General features: G+C 41.2%; 2 protein-coding genes across 6 annotated transcripts in view; both read right to left on the reverse strand.

Moving 5' to 3' along the window:
• Positions 1-873: 873 nt before the first annotated feature.
• On the reverse strand, positions 874-7,721 carry srsf5b (serine and arginine rich splicing factor 5b). 5 transcript variants are annotated; one of them, XM_012918987.5, is made up of 9 exons: positions 7,566-7,680; positions 7,423-7,487; positions 7,203-7,349; positions 5,502-5,572; positions 5,304-5,417; positions 4,876-4,948; positions 3,479-3,552; positions 3,281-3,388; positions 874-2,245 (listed from the first exon to the last, which is right to left on the reverse strand). In XM_012918987.5, the coding sequence occupies exons 3-9, from the start codon at positions 7,326-7,328 to the stop codon at positions 1,930-1,932; spliced, it is 882 nt and encodes a 293-aa protein (XP_012774441.1). In that variant the 5' UTR covers positions 7,329-7,349; positions 7,423-7,487; positions 7,566-7,680; the 3' UTR covers positions 874-1,929. The 5 variants fall into 5 exon arrangements, 4 of the variants coding, with proteins under 4 accessions (XP_012774441.1, XP_004550590.1, XP_076730143.1 ...); XM_004550533.6 differs by lacking the exon at positions 7,423-7,487 and having other exon boundaries at positions 7,566-7,721; XM_076874028.1 differs by having other exon boundaries at positions 7,423-7,672.
• Positions 7,722-10,487: 2,766 nt separating this feature from the next.
• The window catches only part of susd6 (sushi domain containing 6), a 31,283-nt gene continuing 17,019 nt past the window's right edge, over positions 10,488-24,751 (reverse strand). Inside the window, exons 3-7 of the mRNA XM_004550540.4 lie at positions 15,538-15,735; positions 14,837-15,031; positions 14,569-14,707; positions 13,355-13,827; positions 10,488-12,889 (exon numbers count right to left, since the gene is read on the reverse strand). Coding sequence (XP_004550597.1) covers positions 12,864-12,889; positions 13,355-13,827; positions 14,569-14,707; positions 14,837-15,031; positions 15,538-15,735 — 1,031 coding nt within the window. The 3' untranslated portion in view covers positions 10,488-12,863. The remainder of the gene's footprint in view (positions 12,890-13,354; positions 13,828-14,568; positions 14,708-14,836; positions 15,032-15,537; positions 15,736-24,751) is intronic.

Raw genomic sequence — 24,751 nt, forward strand, 5'->3', positions numbered from 1 at the left:
GCCTTAAGACTCCATCAAACAGAGAGGACAAAAATTAGAACCAATAAAAACTGTGAAAAATCACAGCTTCATTTTTCGTTGGATTGGAGTTTCTTTGATAAACGACTAAAAGATTGATCAGCTTTTAAAATAGTTGGCTGTATATCTTTTCGATGCATGCGTTTTAAAATTCAGTGACACTTATCTAAGCCACTGGATGACTTATGAAGCTACAAACTCATTTACAATTTTTCTGTCAGGCAGCATGAACTCTTGAAAACTGAATCTTCCAGCTTTTCCTGCTTCCATCCATCCATTCGCTTCCGCTTATCCTTTTCAGGGTAGCGGGGGGCGCTGGAGCCTATCCCAGCTGTCATAGGGCGAGAGGCGGGGGTACACCCTGGACAGGTCGCCAGGCTGTCGCAGGGCCAGCTTTTCCTGCTTGAACATGTCAAAATGTCTGTAAAAATCTCAAACTACCAATCAGATACTGAGAAAACAGTTTGCTGTTTGTTCTTATTTTTCCATTCACACAAACAAAAAAAAAAGAACAATCAAAGAATAACCGTGTGATCATGTTTTGTCTACGCAGACGAATAACCAGACCTTAACATTTCATGTCTAACTACTAGAAACTTTTGTGCCAGAGCTTGGTTTGTAATGAGCCTGCCTCTAACCCACAGAGAATTACCAGCCTGCAGCTACTGGGGAGGAGCTGAAAGAGTCTACTGTATAACATCAATCAATGATGTGAATTCTCAGACAAGTAAATCTTAAAGCTGACTATACAAACGGAAAAATGTCCTACTGTAGAGTTATTATAGCATACTGCAATCTGAAACTTGTAAATGTATTGGTGCTTTATAACTTAAGTTACTAATGACGACGATCCAGTTTTAATGAAAATTCTTTTATTAGTTAAGTCTATTGTCTTTCTACACCATACAAACACCCATTATAATTTTCACTGAAAATAAAATCCTCATGTACAAAAATCTACCCCCCACCCAAACTCTCATAGTACCAACAAGGGCCACTGGAATTACATTTAAAACGAAAGTCTGCAATCTGTACACAAAATCCCAAATAAAAACAAGTACAACACTAATGAAAACTGCATTCTGTAAGCAAAACCACTGATCCTTGAGTTTTTGACTCTTAAAATAATAAAGCCACCACAAAAAAAAAAAGAAAAAAAAAGTGGGATTTATTAAATTAATTTTTCTGTACAGCTGTTTAACTGACGCTGTGCTTAATTATACACAATTGTTCTTGATAGAGAGCTGCCAAAGTTACATTAAGAGTATTAAGCACAAATAGGTAAAAAAACAAAACAAAGGTATTATATTCTGATGAAACAAAAGCACATGCAACCATCAGAAGTTATACAGCAGCAGCTGTGGGGTTCAGAAAACATGAGCAATAAGCACAGGAAATATGATCTCAAATTCTGCCACTGACCAGCAAAAGGTATCACAAAAGGATTAAGTGGTGACGTATCAAAAGCATCCTAGAGTTGAACAGAAATTCAAATCCCTGTTCAGAGTTTATTATAGTGGAGAGATTCATTTAACTGATGCAGATGCTGGCTCACACAGCGTTTTGCTAGAAGAAACAAAGGTGGTGCATGTCCACACCTGAAATTGAGCCACAGGGTGTTAACAGATACGCGTCCGGGCTTTCTTGACTAGTGAGGAAGAGGACAAACAGCATCGCTGTCCACAGAAGTTCTGTTCGAGAATGTTCTGGATTCAGAGAACACCTGTAAATGTGGGAAAATCAAGTAACAGTGACTTGAAATGTCCAGACAGGAAAAAGCAAACCTTGCTCCGGGAAAACTCTTTCAAAAGAGAGTTTACAGGAGCTCCAGTGTGCCAAATCCTCCGAGCTGATTCTACTGATGAAACAAGCCGTGGCTTCTGTTGACTCCCGAGAACTTACACTCAGCCTTTAGCGCTGGCTGTCAGTAGAAGGAGAACGAGAGCGGGAGCGTGAACGCGAGCGGGATCGGGAGGCGGAGGCTCTCTGGGCAGGCGCGGGGGAGGGCGGGGTCGCTGATTTGCTCATCTTGGAGGAGCGCTTGGCGGGCTCCTTAGATTTGGAGGTTGGGGAGGATGCGCCGCCGGCAGGCGAGCCGCTGCGGGAGCGGGAACGGTTGTGGGCTTTGGCAGGGCTGCGGGAGCGTCTTGGGGAGCGTGATGCAGAGCGGCCACGGGAACGGGACCGCGAACGAGAGGAGCTCTCAGACCGTGAGCGACTTCTCGACCTGAAAGAGGGGAAAAAAATAAATAAATTTTTTATTTTTTTTTTTTATATATATATATATATATATATATATATATATATATATATATATATATATATATATATATATATATATATATATATATATATATATATATATATAACACCAGCTTCATATCAATATTCATAAAAAATTTGATTATTAGCTTTTATTTAAATGAGCATTTTCAGTTTCATGAAAAAAGAAAACTAATCTGTTAATAACAGATAATAGTTAATAATAGTAAGAGTCTATGCGGTGCGCTCAAAGTGAAACCCAAACTAATTAAATCCGTCTCAAGGGAACCATTTTTACAGATGTTACTGAGAATTGCCTTCATAACACAGTAATCAGAAACTAGTACAGTATTACATTCCACCAGCCTGTACATGGCACAATTTGAAAGCGAGGGTTTAACATTTAGTTCAGGTGCACTGAATGGTTAACCTAATGTCTCCTTAATTACTATCAAAACTCAAACATGTTTGACTTTCAACATAAGCTGTTTTTCTTCATAAAAGCATATGCAGTTCCTTGAAAGCAGCACTGATTTGTTACAACTGGGTGAATTCAGTTTGAAGCACACTTTATGGGGCGATCGTGGCTCAAGAGTTAGGAGTTCGCCTTGTAATCGGAAGGTTGCCGGTTCGAGCCCCGGCTTGGACAGTCTCGGTCGTTGTGTCCTTGGGCAAGACACTTCACCTGTTGCCTACTGGTGGTGGTCAGAGTGTCCGGCAGCCTCGCCTCTGTCAGTGCGCCCCAGGGTGGCTGTGGCTACAATGTAGCTTGCCATCACCAGTGTGTGAATGTGTGTGTGAATGGGTGGATGACTGGATATGTAAAGCGCTTTGGGGTCCTTAGGGACTAGTAAGGCGCTATATAAAATACAGGCCATTTACTTTAAAAAGAAAAGAAATAAAAGAAAAACAGGGAAAAAGTGAGTTCATCAGCCAAAAAAAAAGACATCTTTCATAAATTCTGGCGTTATTTGAAGTGAACGGCTTTCCACAAACACACCTCTTCTTGGCAGCTTCGATGAGCTTGATTTTTCTGCCATTAATTTCCTTTCCAGAGAGTTTGTCAAGTGCATTTTTCAGGTCACTGTGAGAAGCAAACTCAACCACCCTGAAAACAAATAAGACACACTGTTAAGTCAAAAACTCACTTTCCTTTTTTTATTATAAACAGACACTGGGCACCGGTTAATAGTCTCACCCTTCGTTGAGCTTGGGACGATGTGCGTCTGCGAAAGTCACCTCTCCAGCTTGCCTCATGAAATCTTTCAGGTCCTACACATGCAAACTTTGGTCAAATTACGGAGCGCCTCAGAACACAAGCACAGGCTGAGACACAAACAGGACTGAAGAGAGATGGTTAGATTCTCTGAGAGGACTACACAGACTACTGCAGATAAGGAGAATGAGTCCAAGAACCTCACAGTCTGTTCAGCTTGCAAGTGTTTCAACAATATAGAAAATTACAAAAATAGAAGAGGGGGGGGGGGGGGGAGAGAGAAGAAGGTTTCATAATTGCTAATTAAGGTATAAGCCAATTGTGATTGGCGGATTACTTGCAGCAGCTTTGAGGTCCTTGGACACACCGCTCGTTAAAACTACAGAGAGATGAACACCATCTGCAAGAACTGCAGAGGCGCAGCCTGGGCAGCATTTGGCACTCAGAGCCCCATTTTCCTTGGGAAGGAGGACACAGGGCTCCGCGCCGGGATCATCCCTGCCTCGGCACCCCACCTCAGTAAAGAGAGTGAACAGGGTGGAAGAGAGGAAACTACTACCTGAGAGCGAAACCCTTTGGGGTGGGCCGCAGGCTCTCCGAGCCCACCATAACCGGGAAAACAGCAGATTATATCCACGGGCACCTGGCAGGAATTCACACTCTCTCGCTCACGACGTGCGGGAACACCAGAGGGGGGAAGGGAGGGGGGGATATCGATCGAAGCCCCTCAAATTAACGAACCATCGATCAATACGCCACCACCATCGACTCTCGCTCTCTCCTCTGCTTTCTCTCTGCCAACCCTCTGTTTCCTCTCTCTCGCCCTCAACCACACATCAGGCGTTGCGAGCGAGCGAAGGGGGCCGCCAGCGCCTCTAGTGTGGAGCGAGCGCTCACATGACCAGCAGGCATCAACTAGGAGTAGGACAGACTGGCTGACACCACAGGCTCAACCCAGACAGAAGGACCCAGAAGGGGTTAACTCCACCATAAGCGAGCTCTTCCATATGACTGGCAAATAAAGGGGTGAAGAATTGGTTAAAATGTGAAAACAGGAACAAATTAAGTGTTTTGTTGCTGCTTCTGCTGCTCTTTGCATCACTAATGAACTGCATGATATGCAGATTAATCAGAGCAATTATTCTGAAAAAGAATAACTTGGGCTGACTGATGTATAACAAGGTAAAACTGTTCGAACTGTTTTGATTTCAGTAACATAGTCTGTTTTTAGCAGCAATTCTAAAACTTTAATGTGTATTTTTGGAGATAGACTGTTGGAGGTGATAACATTTGTGTTCTGTTGCAGCTTTCAAAGGCTTGTCATGTTTGTTTTTTTGCTTTTGTTCTGGTTTTTAAAAGACGCTTGAGCCAATACTAACCTGCCAGCTGACTCGAGAGGACAAGTTCTCCACAATCAGGCGGTTCTCGGTGCGCATTGGAGGAGGGTTACGACTGGAAATGGAAAGATATAAAAGAAGCAATTGAGCAATAACAGCGTAGGGCTGATACAGACTTTACCCAGAGTCTAAGAGCTCTCATCAGCAAACTGTCATTACAAGGCTAACTCATGTTAAAGAGCTTTCCAGATCAGCGAAGACAAGACTTGTGCTGCATGTTAATCGTGGCTATGAACATTTCCAGCCTGCAGGCCATTAAACTGCCACAATAATCTGACGACTGACCTTTCACCAAATAACAGAAGCTGTTTACAGAGCGTGCTTGCTGAGGTTTTGTGTGCATCCATTCTTCTTTTTTTGAATGGAATTAAAGGGAACTTGCATTTCATCTTAAAAAGGGGAGCTGTTACCTCCGGCTGTTCTGGGAGCCGCGGCCGTAGCGATCAGAGAAACGCCCCCCTCCGCCGCCGCCACCGCGTCCGCGGCCACCGCGCAGACGCACGCGAGCATGCTCAATGGTCACCCTGATGTATCAAGCATTAAAAATATATTTTATTATGGCAACAAATGTGAATAAAGGGACTCGTTTCCTAAAGGAAATTCATTACCTTTCATTGCACAGCTCTTTGCCATCAAGCTCGTAAACAGCATCTTCTGCATCTCTGGGGTCGTCAAACTCCTGCAGACCAAGCACACAACACCTTTTACATCCACAGTTCTTAATGTTTATCCTTTTCATCACCAATAATGTGTCCTGTTTTTAAATACTTTACTGAAACATTTAATGACTAATCAAATAGCTTTTAATACCAAAAGAATGGTAACGAATAACATTTAAAAGATACATCACTCTTTTAGAAAAGTGTAAAAATTCATCACACGTATGACTCAAAATCGGTCTCTGGTCTGAGCGGTAAAGTGATTCAATTCAACCCTTCCAAGTGTTGCAATGTGGACTTTTCTGTCCTTCTAGAGAGGGAAATATTAATGTTGCATAAGTGGACACAAATCAGAGCAAATGAGACCAAATTGTGTTCAAGGACATGAAAACAGGGGAAACTATTAGCTTAGAAGTAATGGCTAATGCCAGGATTTTTCAGTAGGTATTACTTTGTCGAATCAAATCTATGGATTTTCCTTCCATATATGCAGATTTCTTTAACGAAAGTGTTTATTATTTCAATAAAAAGAGATCCCACTGATAGATGTAGATTTTGTGATAGATATGTGCCATGTTCGGTTTATTCTAATGTGGATTTTAACTTGTAATGAAATAATCGACAAAATTTTAGAAATCTGCTTAAAACCCCTGAAAATTCATCTTACATCCAAGCACGTGTTGTCAAATCTTAGTTAAAATTTGATTAAAATTTATAACACTACTTCAAGAATGACACCTCCTGGTGGTTCTAGCGTTAAATGTCCATCCTTACATGACTAGAGTGTGCCCGTCTTTGGATGGCTGCTTGCAACAGGATGATGCTGCATGTCAAAAAGCTCAAACCATCTAAAACAGCTCTTAACCTGACAATGAGACCATGACTGTACTCCTCAATCCAGCAGACATCAATCCAATACAGGACCTTTGGGATGTTTTCATCATGATCACCCAGCAAATCTGCAGCAACTGTGTGATGCTGTCAATGTCGATATGGAGCAAAATCTCGGAGAAATCATTTAGCCCAGGCCATTTAATAAGTAGAATAAACTATTAAAATCATAACGTCATTACAAGGTTGGTGATTTTTCATTGGGGGAAGGCCAAATCCTCTTTAGGGGATGCCATAACATTATCGATGCAGGAAAAAACAAAATCTTTCCAGATCCAAGTCTCGACACTCGGCAGCCATCTTGTAACGCTCCCAGGTCCTTATTTGGGTAGGTATTTAGAAGCATTATGCAAAATACCTTTATTTCAACGGTCACCTTGAAATATATACAAAACCGCTTAAAGTCGAGCTTTGTTCCACCTCTAAATTTAGGATTTTTTATTATGAAATTTCCGATTTAAAAAAAAATACATATATTTTGAATTGCTTTCTTTATGACTCTGGTATGCAGAAAACGCTCCAAGTATATGAACGAGTCTCGACTTGGCCCTGATTTACTGGTGGGTATGTCGCTAAACAAGAAGTAGGCCGTAAAAACGAAACCATGAGGATTCCCTGCGGCAGCCTGCTTCAAAACACCACGTCAGGTCTGTAAAATAAAGTATGGAGTCTAAATTTAACAGCAGACCCGTGCATGGCGCCCAGAGTACATTTAAATACCTTTCAGCCATCCTGACCTACTTTCGCTCGGTGACTCACCACAAAGCCGAATCCTCTCTTCAGGTCGATATCTCGGATGCGGCCGTATCCTTTGAAAAACCTCTCCACATCCTTCTCTCTGGCCGAGGGGCTCAGCCGGCCGATGAAAATACGACATCCGCTCATGATTTGGTCACGTTTAATTAGCTACAAGCAGAACACTTGCGTTAGTTTTTAAGGATTTAGCTAACACAGCTTCAGAGGAATACAAATGACCTACTTATGTGCCTCAGCCTGTGGCCCGCTTTCGCAACGATAGCCTGTCAACCGTCGGTCCAAAGATAACTAAATACCCAGATAATATCAAGTAATGACACCCGTCTGTAATGTTGATATAATAAATTCCAGTCGATGTACACGTACCTTTAAGAGGACTGCAGCAGCAGTTGATTTTACTGACTGGCGACAGTGAGCCTCAACTCCAGAATAAAACAAAATGGAACCTCAGCTGTCTCCGGGAGTTTGGGAGGAGGGAGTGGGGTACATCCCGCGTGACCAGTGACGCAGCCTGACACTGCAGAACTCGAAAAAAGCCGAAGTGCTGGGAGAACGTCTACGGAGATGACGTCACAAATCCGACTCATGTAGTTTTGGAGTCTGACCACTAGGTGTCACTCGGCAACTATATAGAAAACATTTAAAACCAATTTTCTCACTTTGAGCATTATGTCTACGGTTTAATTGGGCTGTTGGCGCAAGTTGCAATAATTTTTACAGAAATCAAGCAGAAAACAAAACAAAAACAAACAAACAGGTAATAAGAAAGCAATACCACACCTTTAAAGAAGGATAGGCTTCTCAGGTTTCAATCAAATACAGCAGACAACACACATAGATCAAAACAAACCACGATAACCTTTAACCATGAGTACACATATTTCCATCTCCTATCAGTTAAACGTTTAAATTTTATTTCTACTGATTTGGAGGAGATGCAATACCACCCAAAACTGAGCTGCTAGGTAATGCAAAAATATATATGATCAATATGGATAGATCAGAATTATTTAATACTGAATGATTCCTTTAGCTTTAATTATAATTCAGCTGAAAAGCTAAAAGAAGCAGTTCTGCCATAGCCTGTGAATTCAATTTGGACATTAAATGGAGAGGCAAAAGTGAAGTAAAACGATGCTTAAAGCTAAACAAGATTTCCATTAGGGCTGGGCGATATGGCCTAAAATCCATATCGTGGTATAATTTGAAGCACGTGCGGTAACGATATATATCGCAATATATTCTTTTGTATTTTCCACACCATTTAATTCAATTCAATTTTATTTATATAGCGCCAAATCACAACAAAAGTCGCCTCAAGGTGCTTCATGCCTTGAGGCGTGAAGTGTGCTTTATTTACACTATAAAGAACACTTAAAATCCTTTAATTTTCTCAAAAATCCAGTGTTCCTTATGTATGAATTCTGGTTGTGCTTACTGACCTCGAACCGATTTGAGCGTGCAGAAATCTGTTAAAAAATGTTTTAGTACAACTTTGGTAAGCTGCACTGCTTGATGGATTGTCAGAGCATCACGGCTGCCATAGTCAGTGTTGCCAACTTAGCGACTTTGTCGCTATATTCAGACCCCTTAACCACTTTTTTTCTTTTACTCTCAACAAGCAGCGGGTGCTGTAACACAGTCAGTTCTTCTTTTACTCTTATGCTGTTTTGTGGATCACAAGGTTTAAAACTACTTATAAACACACACACACACACACACACACCAGAGTGCCAATTTCGGGTCACTTTTGCCGGTCCAAGCCCGGTAAAGGATCAGGGTTGGAATTGTGGCATTAAAAAAAACAATATTTGCTAAAAGAAATTTAATTTGTAGTTCTAAATAAATTCTAAATGCATTTAGGACGTTTTTTACTCACTTTATGTCTCCTCCACGATGTTATTTCTCTCTCCAACAACATAGGTTACAATTAGATTAGCATGACCAATTATGCAAATTAGGCGATGACGTCATTTAGCGACTTCTAGCGACTTTTAGGACAACCAATAGCGATTTTCCTTACTGAGGAGTTGGCAACACTGGCCGTAGTGAGGAGCTTTGCGGAGTAATCTGGGTCCAAAAGTCAAACGAACACAGAGTTAAAACGGTCTAAATTCTTTAATCTTTAATAAAATCATCAGCGTTGCTGCTTTACCAGGTGTAACAATTGAGTTTAACATCCAGGCATCCATGAAAACAGAATTTATTAAATTTAACGGAGTTACAAGTTAACAGGAAGTTAGCTCGCTAGTTTCCACCTAAACATGACATACCATGTTCTGACTGAGAGATTTCTGAAACAATTCAAACATACAGCTCTGCTACCACTTCCAACATAAAGACAGAAAACTAAACAGCAGTGGCGTTGCAGGGTTACTGAAGTTGGACTACCTGGTATATAATGTTGTGCTACGTGATTGCTAGCGACACAGCTATGTTAGCATAACATTAGCACAGTGACGCTGGAGGATGAACGCCAACTTCTTTCCACTGATAAAAGTTAACGTGAGGGATTCTGGTGGTTAGGGACAAATGCAATCGCATAGCAGGATGCTATACACAGAGCAAACTTCAGCCAGGAGAACAGCTGAGATTATTCATCCACAATACGAGGTTAGTCATTAATATACTGCAACAACATTGGAATAGCGCAGCTGCCAGAGAATTCAATATTAATGAATCAATGTCAAAGTGGAGGAAGCGCAGTTTTTGGCTTTCCCCATATTTCAAAAGTGCTTCACCTCTTTGCTGTGACTGTCGCCCATCATAATTTGCAGATGATAATGGTTGTAGCCGCTGCAATGCTTTCGACCAGAACAGGCGCCGCTTGATGACGTCATCAACATACGCTATCGTGATAGAGCGGTATAGTCAAAATCTCTATCGTTGGCCAAATTTATATCATTTCTATTGTATATCGTTTATATCGCCCACCCCAAATTTCCATCTTGATTATCTTGTTTTAATAATTGCAGGAAGCTAAACTTGTATTTAAATAAAAATCTGATTCACTGCACAGCCCTGTTAGGCTTAAAAATATGGTTCTAGGAAGTCTGCTTGTGCATTCATTCAGACTGGAGCTGGCCATCCATGTGCAAAACGAGAATCAGGTCTTCCATTTTCCAGTCCAAAGGAAAATGAATCATGTTCCGAGTAACACAAGCGGATACACATTGCACTGGAAATGTCTTGACATGAGAATGTGATCAATATTTTCCTGGAAGTGCATAAATTCGGCAACACAGAGTAGGTCCAGCACGATGTGGCAATGAATAAGAGACAGGTCACTTTACACATTCAAAAGAAAGCTTTAATTAGAAAGTTATATACACACTGTAAAATTAAATTAAACTTTATACAAATATTAAATTACTATCTTCACACCCACTGCCATGTACAGAGGAAAAACCAAAGCTGAAAGCATTGAAACAAACAAAAATCCAGATGTTTTTCTAACTGGGAAGCAACACTGTACAACAGTGCTTCTGAATGCAAATGAATTAAATTTTTTCCCCTTTACCATAATTTTTTTTAATGCCCTGTAACAAAAGAGAAAGCCAAGGGCAAATAAAACATAGGTGCTTAAAGGATCACCATCATCATCATCATCATCATCATCATCACAGTAGCTGGAAAAGCTAGGGGAGGACAGAGAAGGATGGACATTCATTTAGTCGTGTCCACAACAAAAGTAAACTCATTGATACATATACAGACAGTTTTATGCATAGAATAGAAAAGAATAGAGTAAGGCCATTGGGAAAACAGAACATGTTGCAGTATTGTGGCGCAACCAATGCAGAGGCTTAAGATTATACATCAAAAAAAGAAAAAACATTTACAAGTCTAAGGCAACATCTGTTTGCATTAATAATGTAGCCATTGACGTGACAAACGAATGTCAAAATAAAACTGAGAATAGAAATTCAGACAGGTTGCTGTGTTATTGTATTTTTTTCCCAGGCAGTTAAGGTTATAAAGTAGCTCTGAGGATCCATCCCAGTCATGCTGTTGTCAGGGTGACCAGCTCAACCCCCTAAGCTTTTCAAGTGGCAACGAAAACAGAGGATGACTTCTAACAGAATAACAAGATTCTCTCTTAAGCTTGCACTTGGCATTCGAGGGGTGAGTGAGTACATGTGACAGGGTGCTGTATATATTTATATTTATAACAAAACTCTTATTTAATTCACTGCAACCAGTTGCAGTTTGTGTCAATAATGCACAAAAGTGGAGAGTCCTTAGTTCAGTGTGAAGATGAGCATGAGCCAGTTCCTCTGAGGAGGCCCGTGTTTTACAGCCATTCAGCAGAACATAATAACTATTCTAGCTTGAGAGCGAATGAATAATACACACATTGTGTTGTGGACTCGACGCCCGAAGTGAAGCTGGTTTGTTCATGTGACTTATTCAATGCTGGGAGGGATGTTTTCCTATGGTGACTGACAGGGACATTGTGAAGCCAGCCTCGGATCAGAAGGGAGGCAAATCAGGAAATGGCTGTATCAAGGCCTAACCAATAAGAGGACATGTTCTCTGTGGCCTCGCTGGCACATAAACATACACGCACAGACACGCACTCAAAATCAAGCAACTTAAAGCAAACCGAGCCACACGCCACGCAATAAATACGATGGGAAGAAATTAAATTTGGCTCATGTGCCCAATCACCTTGTTTAACAACAACAACAACAATAACAGCTCACTCTTAAGCTCAGATAAAATGTTGCATTTTGTTTTTCTTTCCCTGTACAGCTAAGATGTGTAGCGAAGTTGTGGATCCAAAACACCAATTAATCCCACTCATTTGAGAGAAGGAGCAGCTTCCAGATGCCGGGTGCAGCGAGCAAAAGAACAAAAAAAAAAAAGAAGAAACAGATCTTTTTATAGTTGTGATTCGGTGAAGTGGTTGTCACTCCTACTTATCCACACGTTAGACGCCAACTGGATGCACAGATAAGCAGACAGTCAGAGAGGAGGCTTCATGCTTCATTCAGAATAGGCCGCCGTGCCGTGACAGCAAACAACTGAAAACCACATGCAGCATTCACAAGGAACTCAGGCATCACTCACAACTTTTCAAGTATGGCGGGAAGACTGAGTGCCGACAGCATCAGGAGCGAAAATCACACTTTTTTTTCCTTTTCTTCTTGTTCTTTTTTTTTTGTATCCACAGTTGTGTCAGATGCAGCTGGCGTGTCTCGATTGTTGTAGCCTTCTCTGAAGAAGCCTCTTTTAGCAATGTTAATATAGAGAAATACATCTGGGTAGAGGCAAGTGTATGGTAATACATAGCCTATAGTACACAACCTTGACTCAGGTATGTTTTTTACTCATATACACAGGATCTACAGGATTTAACTTAAACTGGCACCACTCTGCTTGTCTGGCTCATCTTTAGTCTGATCCAGCAGGTGGGTCCTGTGGTGCTCCGTAATTGCCTTACAGTGCAATATGGGTATTGGTTGTCAGCTTTGCTCTGCATGTCTAGCAATGGCAGAAGAGGCTGTGATAGGGAAAGGGCACAGTTCTAGTCTTTTCTCTGCTGGCTGCAGTGGGGCAGGATCAGGGAAGAAGGTTGACAGCCACAGTCAGTTCTGGCCAGCAGCGTGAGAAAGGGAAAGAGGGGCTCTGCTGCTGATGCTGATAGCAGGCCAGCAGGCTTCATGCTTCCTTCAACAGGGGAATATCTGCAGGAGAGGAGAAGAGTCATATGACAAATGACCAATACCTTTAGGGTCATTCTTAGTGCAGTCCTCAACCCATCACACTTAAAATACATTACATCAAAGTTTATATTGAGTTTTATTCATTTGTCATTTTTGATCTTGTCTACTCTTGCCCTTGATATGCACTTTACATGTTCTATGGAAAATAAAATCCATGTACATATTACACAGGTGTCACACTGGCTACTTTTTAATGCTATCCTCTATAAAAACAAAAAAACAAACAAAAAAGGGAAAAAAATCTGTTATTTAAATTTACAAACTTAATCCAATGCAGAGTGGTTGAGTTTTTAATCTAAAGTGCTCCTCTGTCTTTATTCAGAATCTTAGCTGTAACTCAGTCTATGGAATATATATGAACACAGTTAGACCAATGCAGCTACAACTTAAAAATCAGAGAAAAATGAGCAGACTGCATTGTCTTACCATCACAAAAGTCATCTGTTGAGGTGACAGAAAGCAGGCTGTGCTGGTCGCTGCTGTCAGAGTCTCTACGGAGAGGTAGGGGACCTGCGCATGCACCCCCAGGGTGCTCTGTAATCCATGATGATGAAGAGGAGGAAGAGGGAGCCTGGTGAACCAACACCGTCTCTGCATGACGGCGGGAGGAGAAGGATGAAGAGGAGGTGGATGGGAGACAGAAGTCTAAGTCTCTGTGGTGGCGGGTTCTCCTGGAGCTTTGACCTCCTGTGGCTCCCTGAGGAAGCCCCTCAGAGAGCACAATAGGAACTCTAGACTCTGGAGGGACTGGAGGCGGCGGTGAAGAAGGAGGAGGAAGAGAACCGGAAGGGCCACATGGTCCACTGCTTCCATATACTGCCTCTTCATAGGAGGGCAGGGTCACCTGTACACCCTCCACCATGATGGAGCTGGCTTGGCCCGACACACCCTGCTCCCTCCTGATAAACAGACATGAAGAAAGAATGAAAAGTGTGAACCAGGTGAATCACCAAACCAAGTCCATGTTCAAGCTGAAACCACAGCTGGTTAGTTACGCAGATGGCAGTAACTCATAACATAGGTTATGTTTCATTACTAAGGAATTCAAGAAATGCTAACCTGCGCAACTAGTCAAACATAAACTTTTTATGATTCGAGCCAACCAAAACGTCTGAATGATGGGTGTGTCACAGAACGATTGTGTTCATTTATGGCACAAAGGTTAAGCTTCCGAAAGTTTCCATGTAAGACTGATATGATATATATATTTTCAACAAACAAAACACAAACAGAGCCACACAGAGGCTGAAAAGTCTTTACCGGGCTGTAAAATGTGACTAAATCTAAAGCCTGATGTCATTTCAAGTAATCACACTTTACTGGCCAATTTTATTGATGTTTTCGGAGGAGCAACTTCCCTGAAACCAGCTTTACAATGGAGTCCATTAAGAAGAGATGAGCAACTATGTTTTGCAACAAGGATATGAACACAATTTATTCAATTGTCTTAGAAAATACCCTCTAAAATGTTACATAAGGTCCTGAAATTTATGAAACCACAACTAAAAATGCCTTCAGTCGATTGAGAAACTACACGACTGCGTAGAAGCGGCGTTTTTGTTATCAGCAACATATCCAACTAATTTTTTATCGTGAAGTATTTGCTGGTGTGAGACTGCAGCAAAGTTTATGTGTCTTACCTGTTGTGATGAATAGACTTGAGCTTTGGTTGTACAAGAACAAACAGCACCACTAAAAGCAGGACGAATGCCACAGAGCCGGCTGTGATTATCACAATAGACAGAGCAGGTGTACCCAGTGGAGAACTCGGTTCCTTCTCTGAGAGGACAAAACAAGACGTAGAGGAAGTGAGAATGTGATCTGCTGATTTTAACATATCTGCAACTGGTTATGCATGCTCATGAAGAGAGCTATAACAGCTAACAGAGATTAGCTGAGATGGCAGACCTTCTGTGAGTCGGCAGCTAATCTGCATGGGACGGTCCCACTCGCCATTCCGACAGGTGAGGAACTTGTACTCTCCCTTCAGAGCGTAACCCTCGGCGCAGAAGTACTCGATGACGGTGCCTTCAATCAGAGGGCTGCAGTGAGTCGGATGACAACGGTAGCCCCCGTTTTCTGGTTGGGTAGGGAGTGAACATACTGGAGAGAGAGACAGGCAATAGAGATTTTATGTTTGTTGTTGAAAATGTGTTCACTGTTATTTACTACATGTGTACTTATTTAATTCCTTTGGCTTGAGTTCTCAGAATTAAGCTAAATTTTCTAAAGAGGTCTGACACTTCAGATCTGGTACAGCCATGTCTCTTATGAGCACGTGATCAATGTTAGAAGTAATAAAAGTCGCCTTATAGGGAAGACATTAAGAGTAAATAAACTATAAAATACAAATATGTATGACAGCAATACAAATATCCATACACATCCTCCCAGCCCTGCCTACATAAGTGCATACGCAATATTAAAAAATAATTTGCGCGTTTTATCAGCATAAAGAAAAGTGCCTTTCTTATGTGCAAAATCAGCTAAAAATGTGGATTTTGACCACAAAATTGACAGTACGCTACTTGAAGTCGCATTAAAAACACTAAATTGCATTGCTTGTCTGCTTTATCACAGGTATATTTGCATGTTTGAAGCTTATTTACCATTGTTTTTGATGCAGCGTAGCAGTTGTTGGGACCAGGTTCCAGAAGTGGTACACACGATGGATCTGGATCCAGACTCGGCAATGTATCCAGACTCGCAGCCATACACTAACACAGTGCCAGGTGGGAAAGAGCCCCGGTTGGATTCAGTCTGGTTCAGCAGGTATCCGTGCTGCACACCAGGTGGGTGCTGACAACCTGAAGATACAAAAACAAGTCAAAGAAATAATTATTAGTGGGCTGCTTAAGTTGTCAGTGGAGAACCTCTTCTGAGCAAGACGTAAACAGGATCTGAGAACTCTTCCCCTCACTTACTTAGGGAACTGCCAGCTGCAGGCCAGCATCCAATTTGGGATCTTGATCCATATAAAGCGATTATAAATTATGTAACTAAATGAAGCTGAAACTCCTTCTGGAAATGATGTACATCTTAAGGATCAATTCATGTAGAATTTTCCAATTTATAGGGCTTACAAGGAAACAGGAAGTGTTTGACTGAGAAGTTGCTGGGTTATCTGAAGAATAATTTACCATTATTGTGCCAAATTTATGAATTAAACAGTTTGTGTTCTGTCCGACTCCATCAAAGTTTAACAGGGACCCATTTTCCGTTGACTAAAATTTTAGTGGTAGATTAATGCTGCTGGAATATAGTGCTGTCCTTTCATTACTCTGACATAAACTGCATCTTGGTCTCCCCTGCAGGCGACTGCCACAGGGTCAAACAACTTTTCAGAGGGAGCCTCTGTCAAATTGACAGGTTGAGCTTATAATTAAAGCTCTGTGGTATTGTTACTTGAAACTAGGCTGCTTTTACAACAGCAAGAGAGAAGCACTGTATCAACATGACAAGTTAGGTGGAGACAGCCGTGCTGTGCATCTTAGAGAATACCTCAAGAGCCTACAGTGGATTAAAATGTCACAAGGAGCTTCATACAGATCTAATTTCTCTTGATTATTTGCTGTTCATTAAACCGTTTTCAGCCCACGCTAACATTGGTTCTATCTGTCTGGCAGAGAGACAGAGTCTTTAGCGAGGCTCATTTGCTCCGTGCTAATGACAGACTTGAAGCTCTAAGCCAGCCAATAAACACAAGATGAGTCAGAAGACCTAAAGTTAATCGAGCTTTGATCCACCTTCCTGTGCTCCATATATCACACATACATACTGCAGTGACACGGCAACTGCTCTTTGCGTCTTGTGCGTGTTAGAGTGAATTTGTGCTGCACTCCCACTGCCATGTTAATACATGCAGGCAACAAGAGCTGGTACTGGCGAGAGCAGAGCCTGTAAATCCAGCCGATCTGACATCAACATTGCAACACCTGTGTAAATTGAGACAGCAGGAGACTGACTTTGCTTTCGGTATAACTGAAAAAAGATATGCGGATCATACACATACATTTTTATTACCACCCATGTGACCCATTTGGAGGGAGGTCGGGTATTTTTCCAATAAACACTTAAACCCCTTTGGGCAATAATGTATAAATTAATTTTGTCATAATAAGTGAAGGATTTTTTTTTGTCTTTTAATCCGTACATCATATTTGTCTGATTTATTGATTTGAATTATACACTGTGTTGTGGCTTTTTTTTACTAACAAGTAAAATTAAACACTCAACACAAAAACATTAATAATGCCATCAGCGCTAATGACCATATGGCTCATTATTTAATCCCTGGTCTGAGTACTTATAAAATCATATTAGCCAAGGTCTAATGCAGTGCTTTATCACTTGCTTGACATAAACAAACACACCAACACCACAAACAGGCACTTTGTCTTGCCTCTTGTGTGTGTGTGTGTGTATAGAGATTGAAAGAGAGACTATTTCCACAGCAGTGCCTCGAACATCCTGTAATCTCCGTAGAGAAATGCCGCTCTAAGCTGGCAGCACAAGATTAAATGCAAACACTCTAAATGTGCGAGTGCCTACTCATACACAACAAACATGCGCACGCGCACGCGCACACACACACACACACACACACACACACACACACACACACACACACACACACACACACACACACACACACACACAAAGTCAACACCCAGAAACAAGGCACACCCTGAGCTCGTGGGTGTGTGTGTTTGGGTGTTTTGAGCAGAACAAAACATGCAGTTACCATAACATTATTGTATGTATATTCTAAAATTATAAGTACAGTTTTAGATATAAAATTGAAGATAATGAGGTTGACATTAAACCCTCTTTACTTTCAAATCATCTAATTTTATCAGCAGAAGCTAGCAATTATTTTTCATTATGGCTTAAGCTCAAGATAACATTGTTATTATCTTGAATAACTAACTATTTAGAACATAGCACCCTGAAAAATGCTGATTAAAGTTTCCCAAAAGGACAGATGATATCACCAGATTAGCAGCTGCACCCTGTCAAGTCTCCAAAAGTCAAAGATGATGTAAGACAAAGAAACACACAAATGTTTCACATTTGGTTTTACTGAAACCTCTCATTTGGTTTTAATATAATTGCTCCTACATTCATTTTCTTGATTGCTTAGTTTTTTAATCAAATACTAATTATGCTCTAGTTAGCTTCTATAGTACACAGATTTAATACAGAACACACATCTCAAAATGTAATTAGATGATCCATCCTGAATCTCAAGTTCAAAAACATGATTACAGCAGCTACCTAAATTAAAATCTACAATCCAAACAGACACAAACATGTTGGCTTTGATAGGCAGGATCTGTAAAGAGATATTTAAAGAGCTGCCTTAATGTACTGAAAGAGATTACCAGTAATAATCAGACCCTAACAATGAGCTGGAGTTTCCTTACAAGAAATGCCAAGCTTTGTGTGTTAAAGTAGTATCAAGTGTTCACACTCACACACAGTCACGCTTTCTCCTACACATACAAACACTGTCTGCACTTATTTCAGGATGCCATTTGACACCATGACTCGGTCCCTGAACTGCTTGTGGGTGATTAAAGGACCTCTGAGTAAAGGATGGTAGTAACGGAGGTGGTAAGGTGATGAATTAATGACCCTGGGCTGAAAGGCAGCAGGGAACAAAAAAAAGGCCTGAGGGGGCATTTTGGGGCAACAGCCTTTAGCCACTGTTTTGATCTTTTGTGGTGCACTGCAAGGTAGTCAATAGCAGTGCAGAAGACAGATCAGTGGTAATTGCATTCATCCTTTTGTTCTTTTGAATGTTTTCTTATCTGCAGGACTGCTTCAGATACAAATGCATCTGAATATGCATCTGCATATTAATGTAAGTTGAGTTAATGCTATTCTTCAACAAAGACAGATTTAAAAAAAAAGATGCACAATGCCAATACCTTAAACCTATTACAACAAAGGCTTCCTCTGTTCTCTCTCTTTATTCTATAGTAATGAGTTCAGACTGCATACTGTATTTAAATGTGCTGCTTGATAAAAAATAATGAGCCGAAAAACACAGAAGAGACCAGAGAATGAGTTTAATCTGGCTTTATCTCAAATCATGTATAATACTTGTGAGTGAAGAATGAGAGGCTCGCTCTTCTTGTAACTTTAAGCACATACACTTTTGTTTATGTTGTTGGTAAGTCAACAAGGCTCCTGCATGATCATGGTGTTAGCTGACAGGGCAGTAAGAAACTGTTCCAATGACAGGCTTAGATTGTTCAGGTCACACAGTTTACTGAAGTCAGGCCAGTCTGAATGAACCCCGTAGGCAATGAAATGCATGGCAATGTGGGAACTTCTGCTCCATTAAGAAGCCCAGCAAGCTAAGTGCTTTCAGTCAAGGCAGGAAAAACCTGAACTGCATATGAGCTCTGTGAGAGTTCCATTATTGGAGTTTTCATTTGCATCTGCTACACCAAGACTAGCATTCACAAAGAAAATCAGTGACAAGCCTTTGCTTGTCACGACAGAAACAGCCCAGAATATTTTTACAAACTGCAGAGGAACACAGTGTGGTTCCCTGTACTATTGTAAGGATGATTTAAACAGCATCAGATACCTCTATTATCTACCCAGATTGAACAACACAAGTAAGAATTTGTGGAAAAGACTGTAAATGTATCTTTTTTTCAATATGTCAGCTTTGGTCTCAGGAAGGTTCTCGTATAAAGCTTAAGACAAAACTATTAAAACGGTGCTATGAAATTACTTAGCTGTTCAAGTGATAATAAAAGTAATTCTGTGTTGCATTATAGTGCTAACATGGACTCAGGTATGGGTAAAATACACATGCACACACACGCACTTTTTCCCTTACTGGATCCTTTGGGAATAGAGAAACTCAAATGGATGACAGCTTAAAAAGTGAAAATGATGAAAAAGATCTGGAAAATAAAGAAACGTCAAAAGGAAGTGGAGCAGTGAAGAAATTTGACTTAAACCCATACCCTCATGGGACTGTACTTGTCAAAACTAGTTTGAGCCTACCTGAGGGTCAAATATATAATTATATTCAACTGCAAAAAGAGCACAGATGGGGAAAAGAAGTACTTCTGAAAATTACCAAAGAAGATAGAGGTGACGTTTAGAAGCGGTAAAGAAAATAACGAGAAGCAGTAAAATCATAAAATACTGACAAGAATATGCACTCATCATGAGATAAACAGAACAGGAGGAGAAGGGAGGAAGAGCGAGAGAAGGAAGAGCGCAGAAATACGTCATTACCGTGGAACATGATGGCTCTGAGCAATCACAATCCACAATGAGACATGTTGCGGCAGGTAAGTGTCAACTAACAGTCATAAGTGTGAGGGAGAGGCTCTGCACTACAGCAATGGGGAGATGAGTCTTCAGTTCATACCACACCATGGATCGGACAAGCAAAAACGGATAGAGGCTGTTAAAGGAAAGAATAAACACTCGTTTGGTGCCCAGAGATGGTGCAGTGGTAAAGATAATGTATAACCTTGCTGTTTCCCCCTTTTCCATCAGCCTCTCAGCCTAAATTGAATACTAGCTTTGAAAGCACACACTAGGAAAAATGATTAAAGCACTAAGCAATGCCAGAGTGGATTTCAGCACACCACGTTTTGTGCTTATGAAGAAGGGAATGAGTCACAGTTAAACACAAGCTGTTCTCTCGCTGGTCTGATGTTAAGAGTTTGCTCAAGAGAGCAGGTTTTTGAGAAATGTCAAAAAACAACAATGACTAAAGGAGAGTCACAAGTGCCTTGTAAAAGCCAGTGGAAGGAACAAGTGTAAAAAGCACACTTATAGAATTTCAAAAAAAAATAATACATTTGTACAAATACATTTGTGTTTAAGGATGTGGCCAACAGATTATCCCCTACTTGCCTTCATTATCCACTGAAGACCCCAGCAGTATTATGCTCCAACATTTACCATATTGAGTTAAATAAAACAAACATGTGAAAAGGTTAAAATATTAGAATAAATCTAAGAACGCAGTTGTAAGCTGACGAAAGAGCTTAGTTGCTAAAAGGTTGGGGAAACATTTGGGAGGACTGGGCCCACACAGGGCACCCATGAGGCTGAATGCTAATCCCAACATTCAGCGCCTTAAGGCTATGCTCTAGGAGACTAAGACCACGGGGGGCGTTAATATCGCCTGCCTTGCTCTAAAGTGTCGGACGGGCTGTGAATATCTCCCTTTTCCCATCTGTTACTGATGGTAGTCAGTCTGCTAAGAGCTGGAGGGGGTGGGGAATGGATTGAGGAAAACAGAAGTGGGAAAAAGGGTTTGAGCCCTCTTTGCCCCAGCAAATTAAATTTCTAATTATCCTCCATTACAAGCTGGGTGTGCTCTAAAGCAAATCAGATACTGATGACTTCTGTAGCCAACTGTCTGGTTGTTCTATGCAACAATGGGCCATAAAAGAGGGTGTGTTTTCCAGTGGGCATGTTTAAGTGTGTCAGGGAGCGAGGGAATTTGTGTGCATGGATATATGCTATGGGGGGGGGGGGGGGGGGGGGGGGGGATGATGATGCTCTCTTTGGCTGTGTAAATATGTTTTTGTTCATTTTTCGGCCTCCCTCCAAGTCCTCTGTTGTTGTTGTTTCTGACGACGTTGCTGTCATTTTTGGGATGGGTGTTTTTTTGTTTTTTGCCACGTTCCCCTGTCTCTCCTGCTAATCCGTGGGATTTTTAGCCAAGCTGTTGTTATTAGAGTACAGTACAGTACACCAGAGCCTGTGTTGAGGGTAGCATTGGAAAGAATTAGTGGTCTCGCCAACTCATTTCTACCATTGGTAAAATCTGTTATGATTCATTTTAAATATCCAAAAAGAATAAAAAATTGACAGTGTGGTCATTGTGAAAGGTCTACCAAAAGTAAAAATATTACTAAAATGATTACTGACAGAAAACTGGTCAGTAAAAGTTTTGACTTTACCAAATTTGGTATTTGTAAAAGATTTTTCCTGGTTTATAATGGACCTCATAAACATGACTGGTCTGCACATAATTACATCAATTGGTCTAGGGTGCCTTACGCAACAGAAGTCTGTGTATTTTCCTGGCATTTTTGGCCATTTGCTAATCAAATGTATTCCATGCTTTAGTAAATTAAACTCCACTTAAAAAGGTCAAAAAATTTTCAGCGTCTTGGTTATTTTCATCTGGTGGGAGGATAACACATCTTTAGTGGTTTCCACATGTTGGGAAAAACCCTATTATTGTGAAGTCATGACAGTGAAAGCATTTCATAATTTGGTCATGTAGGCACGAAACTAGAAGTTATTAGATGAGTCATTGCTTCTGCATAATGTGACACAACATCCTATGTGTAATACTTATTCTTTCACACACATTCAAGCAAAGCAGAGAGACATCTCACACAGTATACAGTGACACAACGAGTACGCCGACCTAGGTGGGTGATATGTAATATCCGATGCTTGTTATGTGAGCGACAGATAATAGCAGTGTCCTGTTGTACTAAAAACCCTGATACACTGAAACACACAGTCCTACTCAAATCATACTCCACTTAGAATATGTAAAGGCTGGGCTTAAAGAGAAAGAAAGAGCACAAAAAATGAAAAAGAAAAAATATTGGAAATGAAACTAAAGAAAAAAATATTTAAAAAAAAAAACAGTGAACTTCTATTACTGTAGCATTGGAATAAATTTCAAACACAGCTGAAATCTAAAAGCATGAAACACATTTTTTAAGGTGCTGCTGATCAATGTCCTGAGCTTTAACTGGAAGATGGAAGAACATAAGAAAGGAGGGAGGTGGAGGATGAAGAAAAGGGAGGTGATGTTGCCTTTATACAATAGCCTGAGTACTCACAAATACAAGCAGTCTACTCACTATGTAAGCAGAGGTTGCAGGTATATCACAAGGTGTCTTGCACATACATTTTATCCCTGTGGTGAGAGCTGTCCAAGCTAACATTTGTCCAGAACTAGATCAGTTTTCCTCGCCTCAAAGGCTTTGATTGTGTTTATAGTAACGAGCGTTGCTATTGTTAGCTCGAGAAAACTGTGAGTTGCAGCGCTGTCTATTTGTTTCCCTCTGAAGAGACTCCAGCTCCACTATAATCAACGACAGCATCATCTTCACTACTTATGTTATCAACCTTATTGTCGATAAAAACTAAAGCTACTTTGGCTGAATCTCATAACACACGCGCACGTCTATTTTTAGCTGGTGGCCAATCCTAAGTTGGATAAGGGGTTGGATGTGTAAATATCAATCAGAATCTGAATTTTTACTCCCTATGTATAAACACAGCTTCCCCCGACCCCCATCCCCTGATCCAGCATCAGTCAGGCTATACTTGTTTTTCTCCAAGGCCAACCACTATTGGTTATCTACACTGCTGCCAAAGCCAACGTTGTCATTTGTAGGGTAAACAGGAAACTTGCCAGAAAACATGAGTCAAACAGCTGCCAGCCTCCAAAGGAGCATTTTGCAGAAAACTTAGCCATCCAGTCGCCACTTATCTTCCTGCAGCTGCACCCCAGAGCAACTAACCCACGCTGCATCGCCTCTAAGCAGGTAGAGGCATCCTCCCCCTCCCCCTCCACACCCATTACCCCCCTGCTGTTGCAATGCATTTAGCAAGCCACGTGTGCTGCCAATACATCCCATTGTTCCTGCTCATTGAGGGATGGGGCACAGTGACAGATTTAAGCAGCGTGCCTCTGAATAGGGCAACAGACAACTTTGCATCTAAAGGGTTAAATATGCATGAGAGGCCAAGGCGACTAAGGGTAAGGGCAAGGGGGAGTACCCCTATTGTGTGACCTCAACATACAGACACACACTCACTCTCAGCCTCCATGTAACAGATGGGAGGATGTTAGAGGAGGCGAATAGTGAGCTCCCCCTTCGCTCTGCTGTTACCCTCATTGCTGAGGACAGCTGGGAGGCAGACATTCCTTCTTCTCAGCTTTCAGAGGAAAACAAAAGAGTGTGTGGGACCCCTTCTACATACACGTGCATGTGTTCAGGCACACACACACACACACACACACACACACACACAACCCCCCCCCCCCTAACCAAAGCAGTGTCAGTGCAACTGTGGGTTGATCATATTTCAACAGTGTGAGCTTAACAGCCTGAAGAGGTATGAATGCTGAGCCTGGAACATTTGTTGAAGGTGAAAGTCAGGGTGAAATCACCAACCCTGCTCACCAGAGCTGGCATGCTGGTGTTTTAATAGTAGCAGAGCCACTGCTGAGAGCAGTGTACGAGATATAATAGCAAAGAAATGTTATATAAAACTCGTGCTCGTGACATAAGCTCAATCTGCAGCTGGCTGCTCTTTTCTGGCCAACTCATCCTTTCAGTCCTGCGTGAGCTGTTTCATTAACAGGTTCACTGCAAAAGCACAGGACACAAGTTTATTACAGACAACACACTGGCTAGAGCTAGAGATGTCCAACATATGGCCAAAGGGTTCAGTGTATTCCACTGAACAGCTTTGTAATCTGAGACATACTGACAAAACTGCACTTATTTTTATTAAGAGATTTCAGGGTGTTTTGTGAATGAATGGCTCATTAAATCTCAGTGGTTTCACAAGTAACTTATACATCTTTTCAATGAAAGGAAGGGATTTTTTAATGCACTCATTTTACTTGTCTGGCTCCTCTGAGATCAAATTGCACCGTGTTGACCCATGAACTGAAATGAGTTTGACACCTCTGGGCTAGAGGGAAAGCACGAATAAATGGAGCAGTCGTACTGCAGAGCACTGGAAGACTTAGCAAGAACAATAAATGTTTACTTCTGTTATGTCAACATC

Source organism: Maylandia zebra, linkage group LG15 (assembly GCF_041146795.1).
Source record: "Maylandia zebra isolate NMK-2024a linkage group LG15, Mzebra_GT3a, whole genome shotgun sequence".
NCBI lineage: Eukaryota > Metazoa > Chordata > Actinopteri > Cichliformes > Cichlidae > Maylandia > Maylandia zebra.

What these genes read in the sequence shown, in the direction of transcription:
- srsf5b (XM_004550533.6), bottom strand. Translation starts at nt 7,328, where the DNA reads ATGAGCGGATGTCGTATTTTCATCGGCCGGCTGAGCCCCTCGGCCAGA. An exon ending in AGAGAGGATTCGGCTTTGTG is followed by an intron (nt 5,573 to 7,202) that starts GTGAGTCACCGA and finishes CTTGGTCTGCAG; the next exon opens with GAGTTTGACGACCCCAGAGA. An exon ending in GGCTCCCAGAACAGCCGGAG is followed by an intron (nt 4,949 to 5,303) that starts GTAACAGCTCCC and finishes TTCCATTTCCAG; the next exon opens with TCGTAACCCTCCTCCAATGC.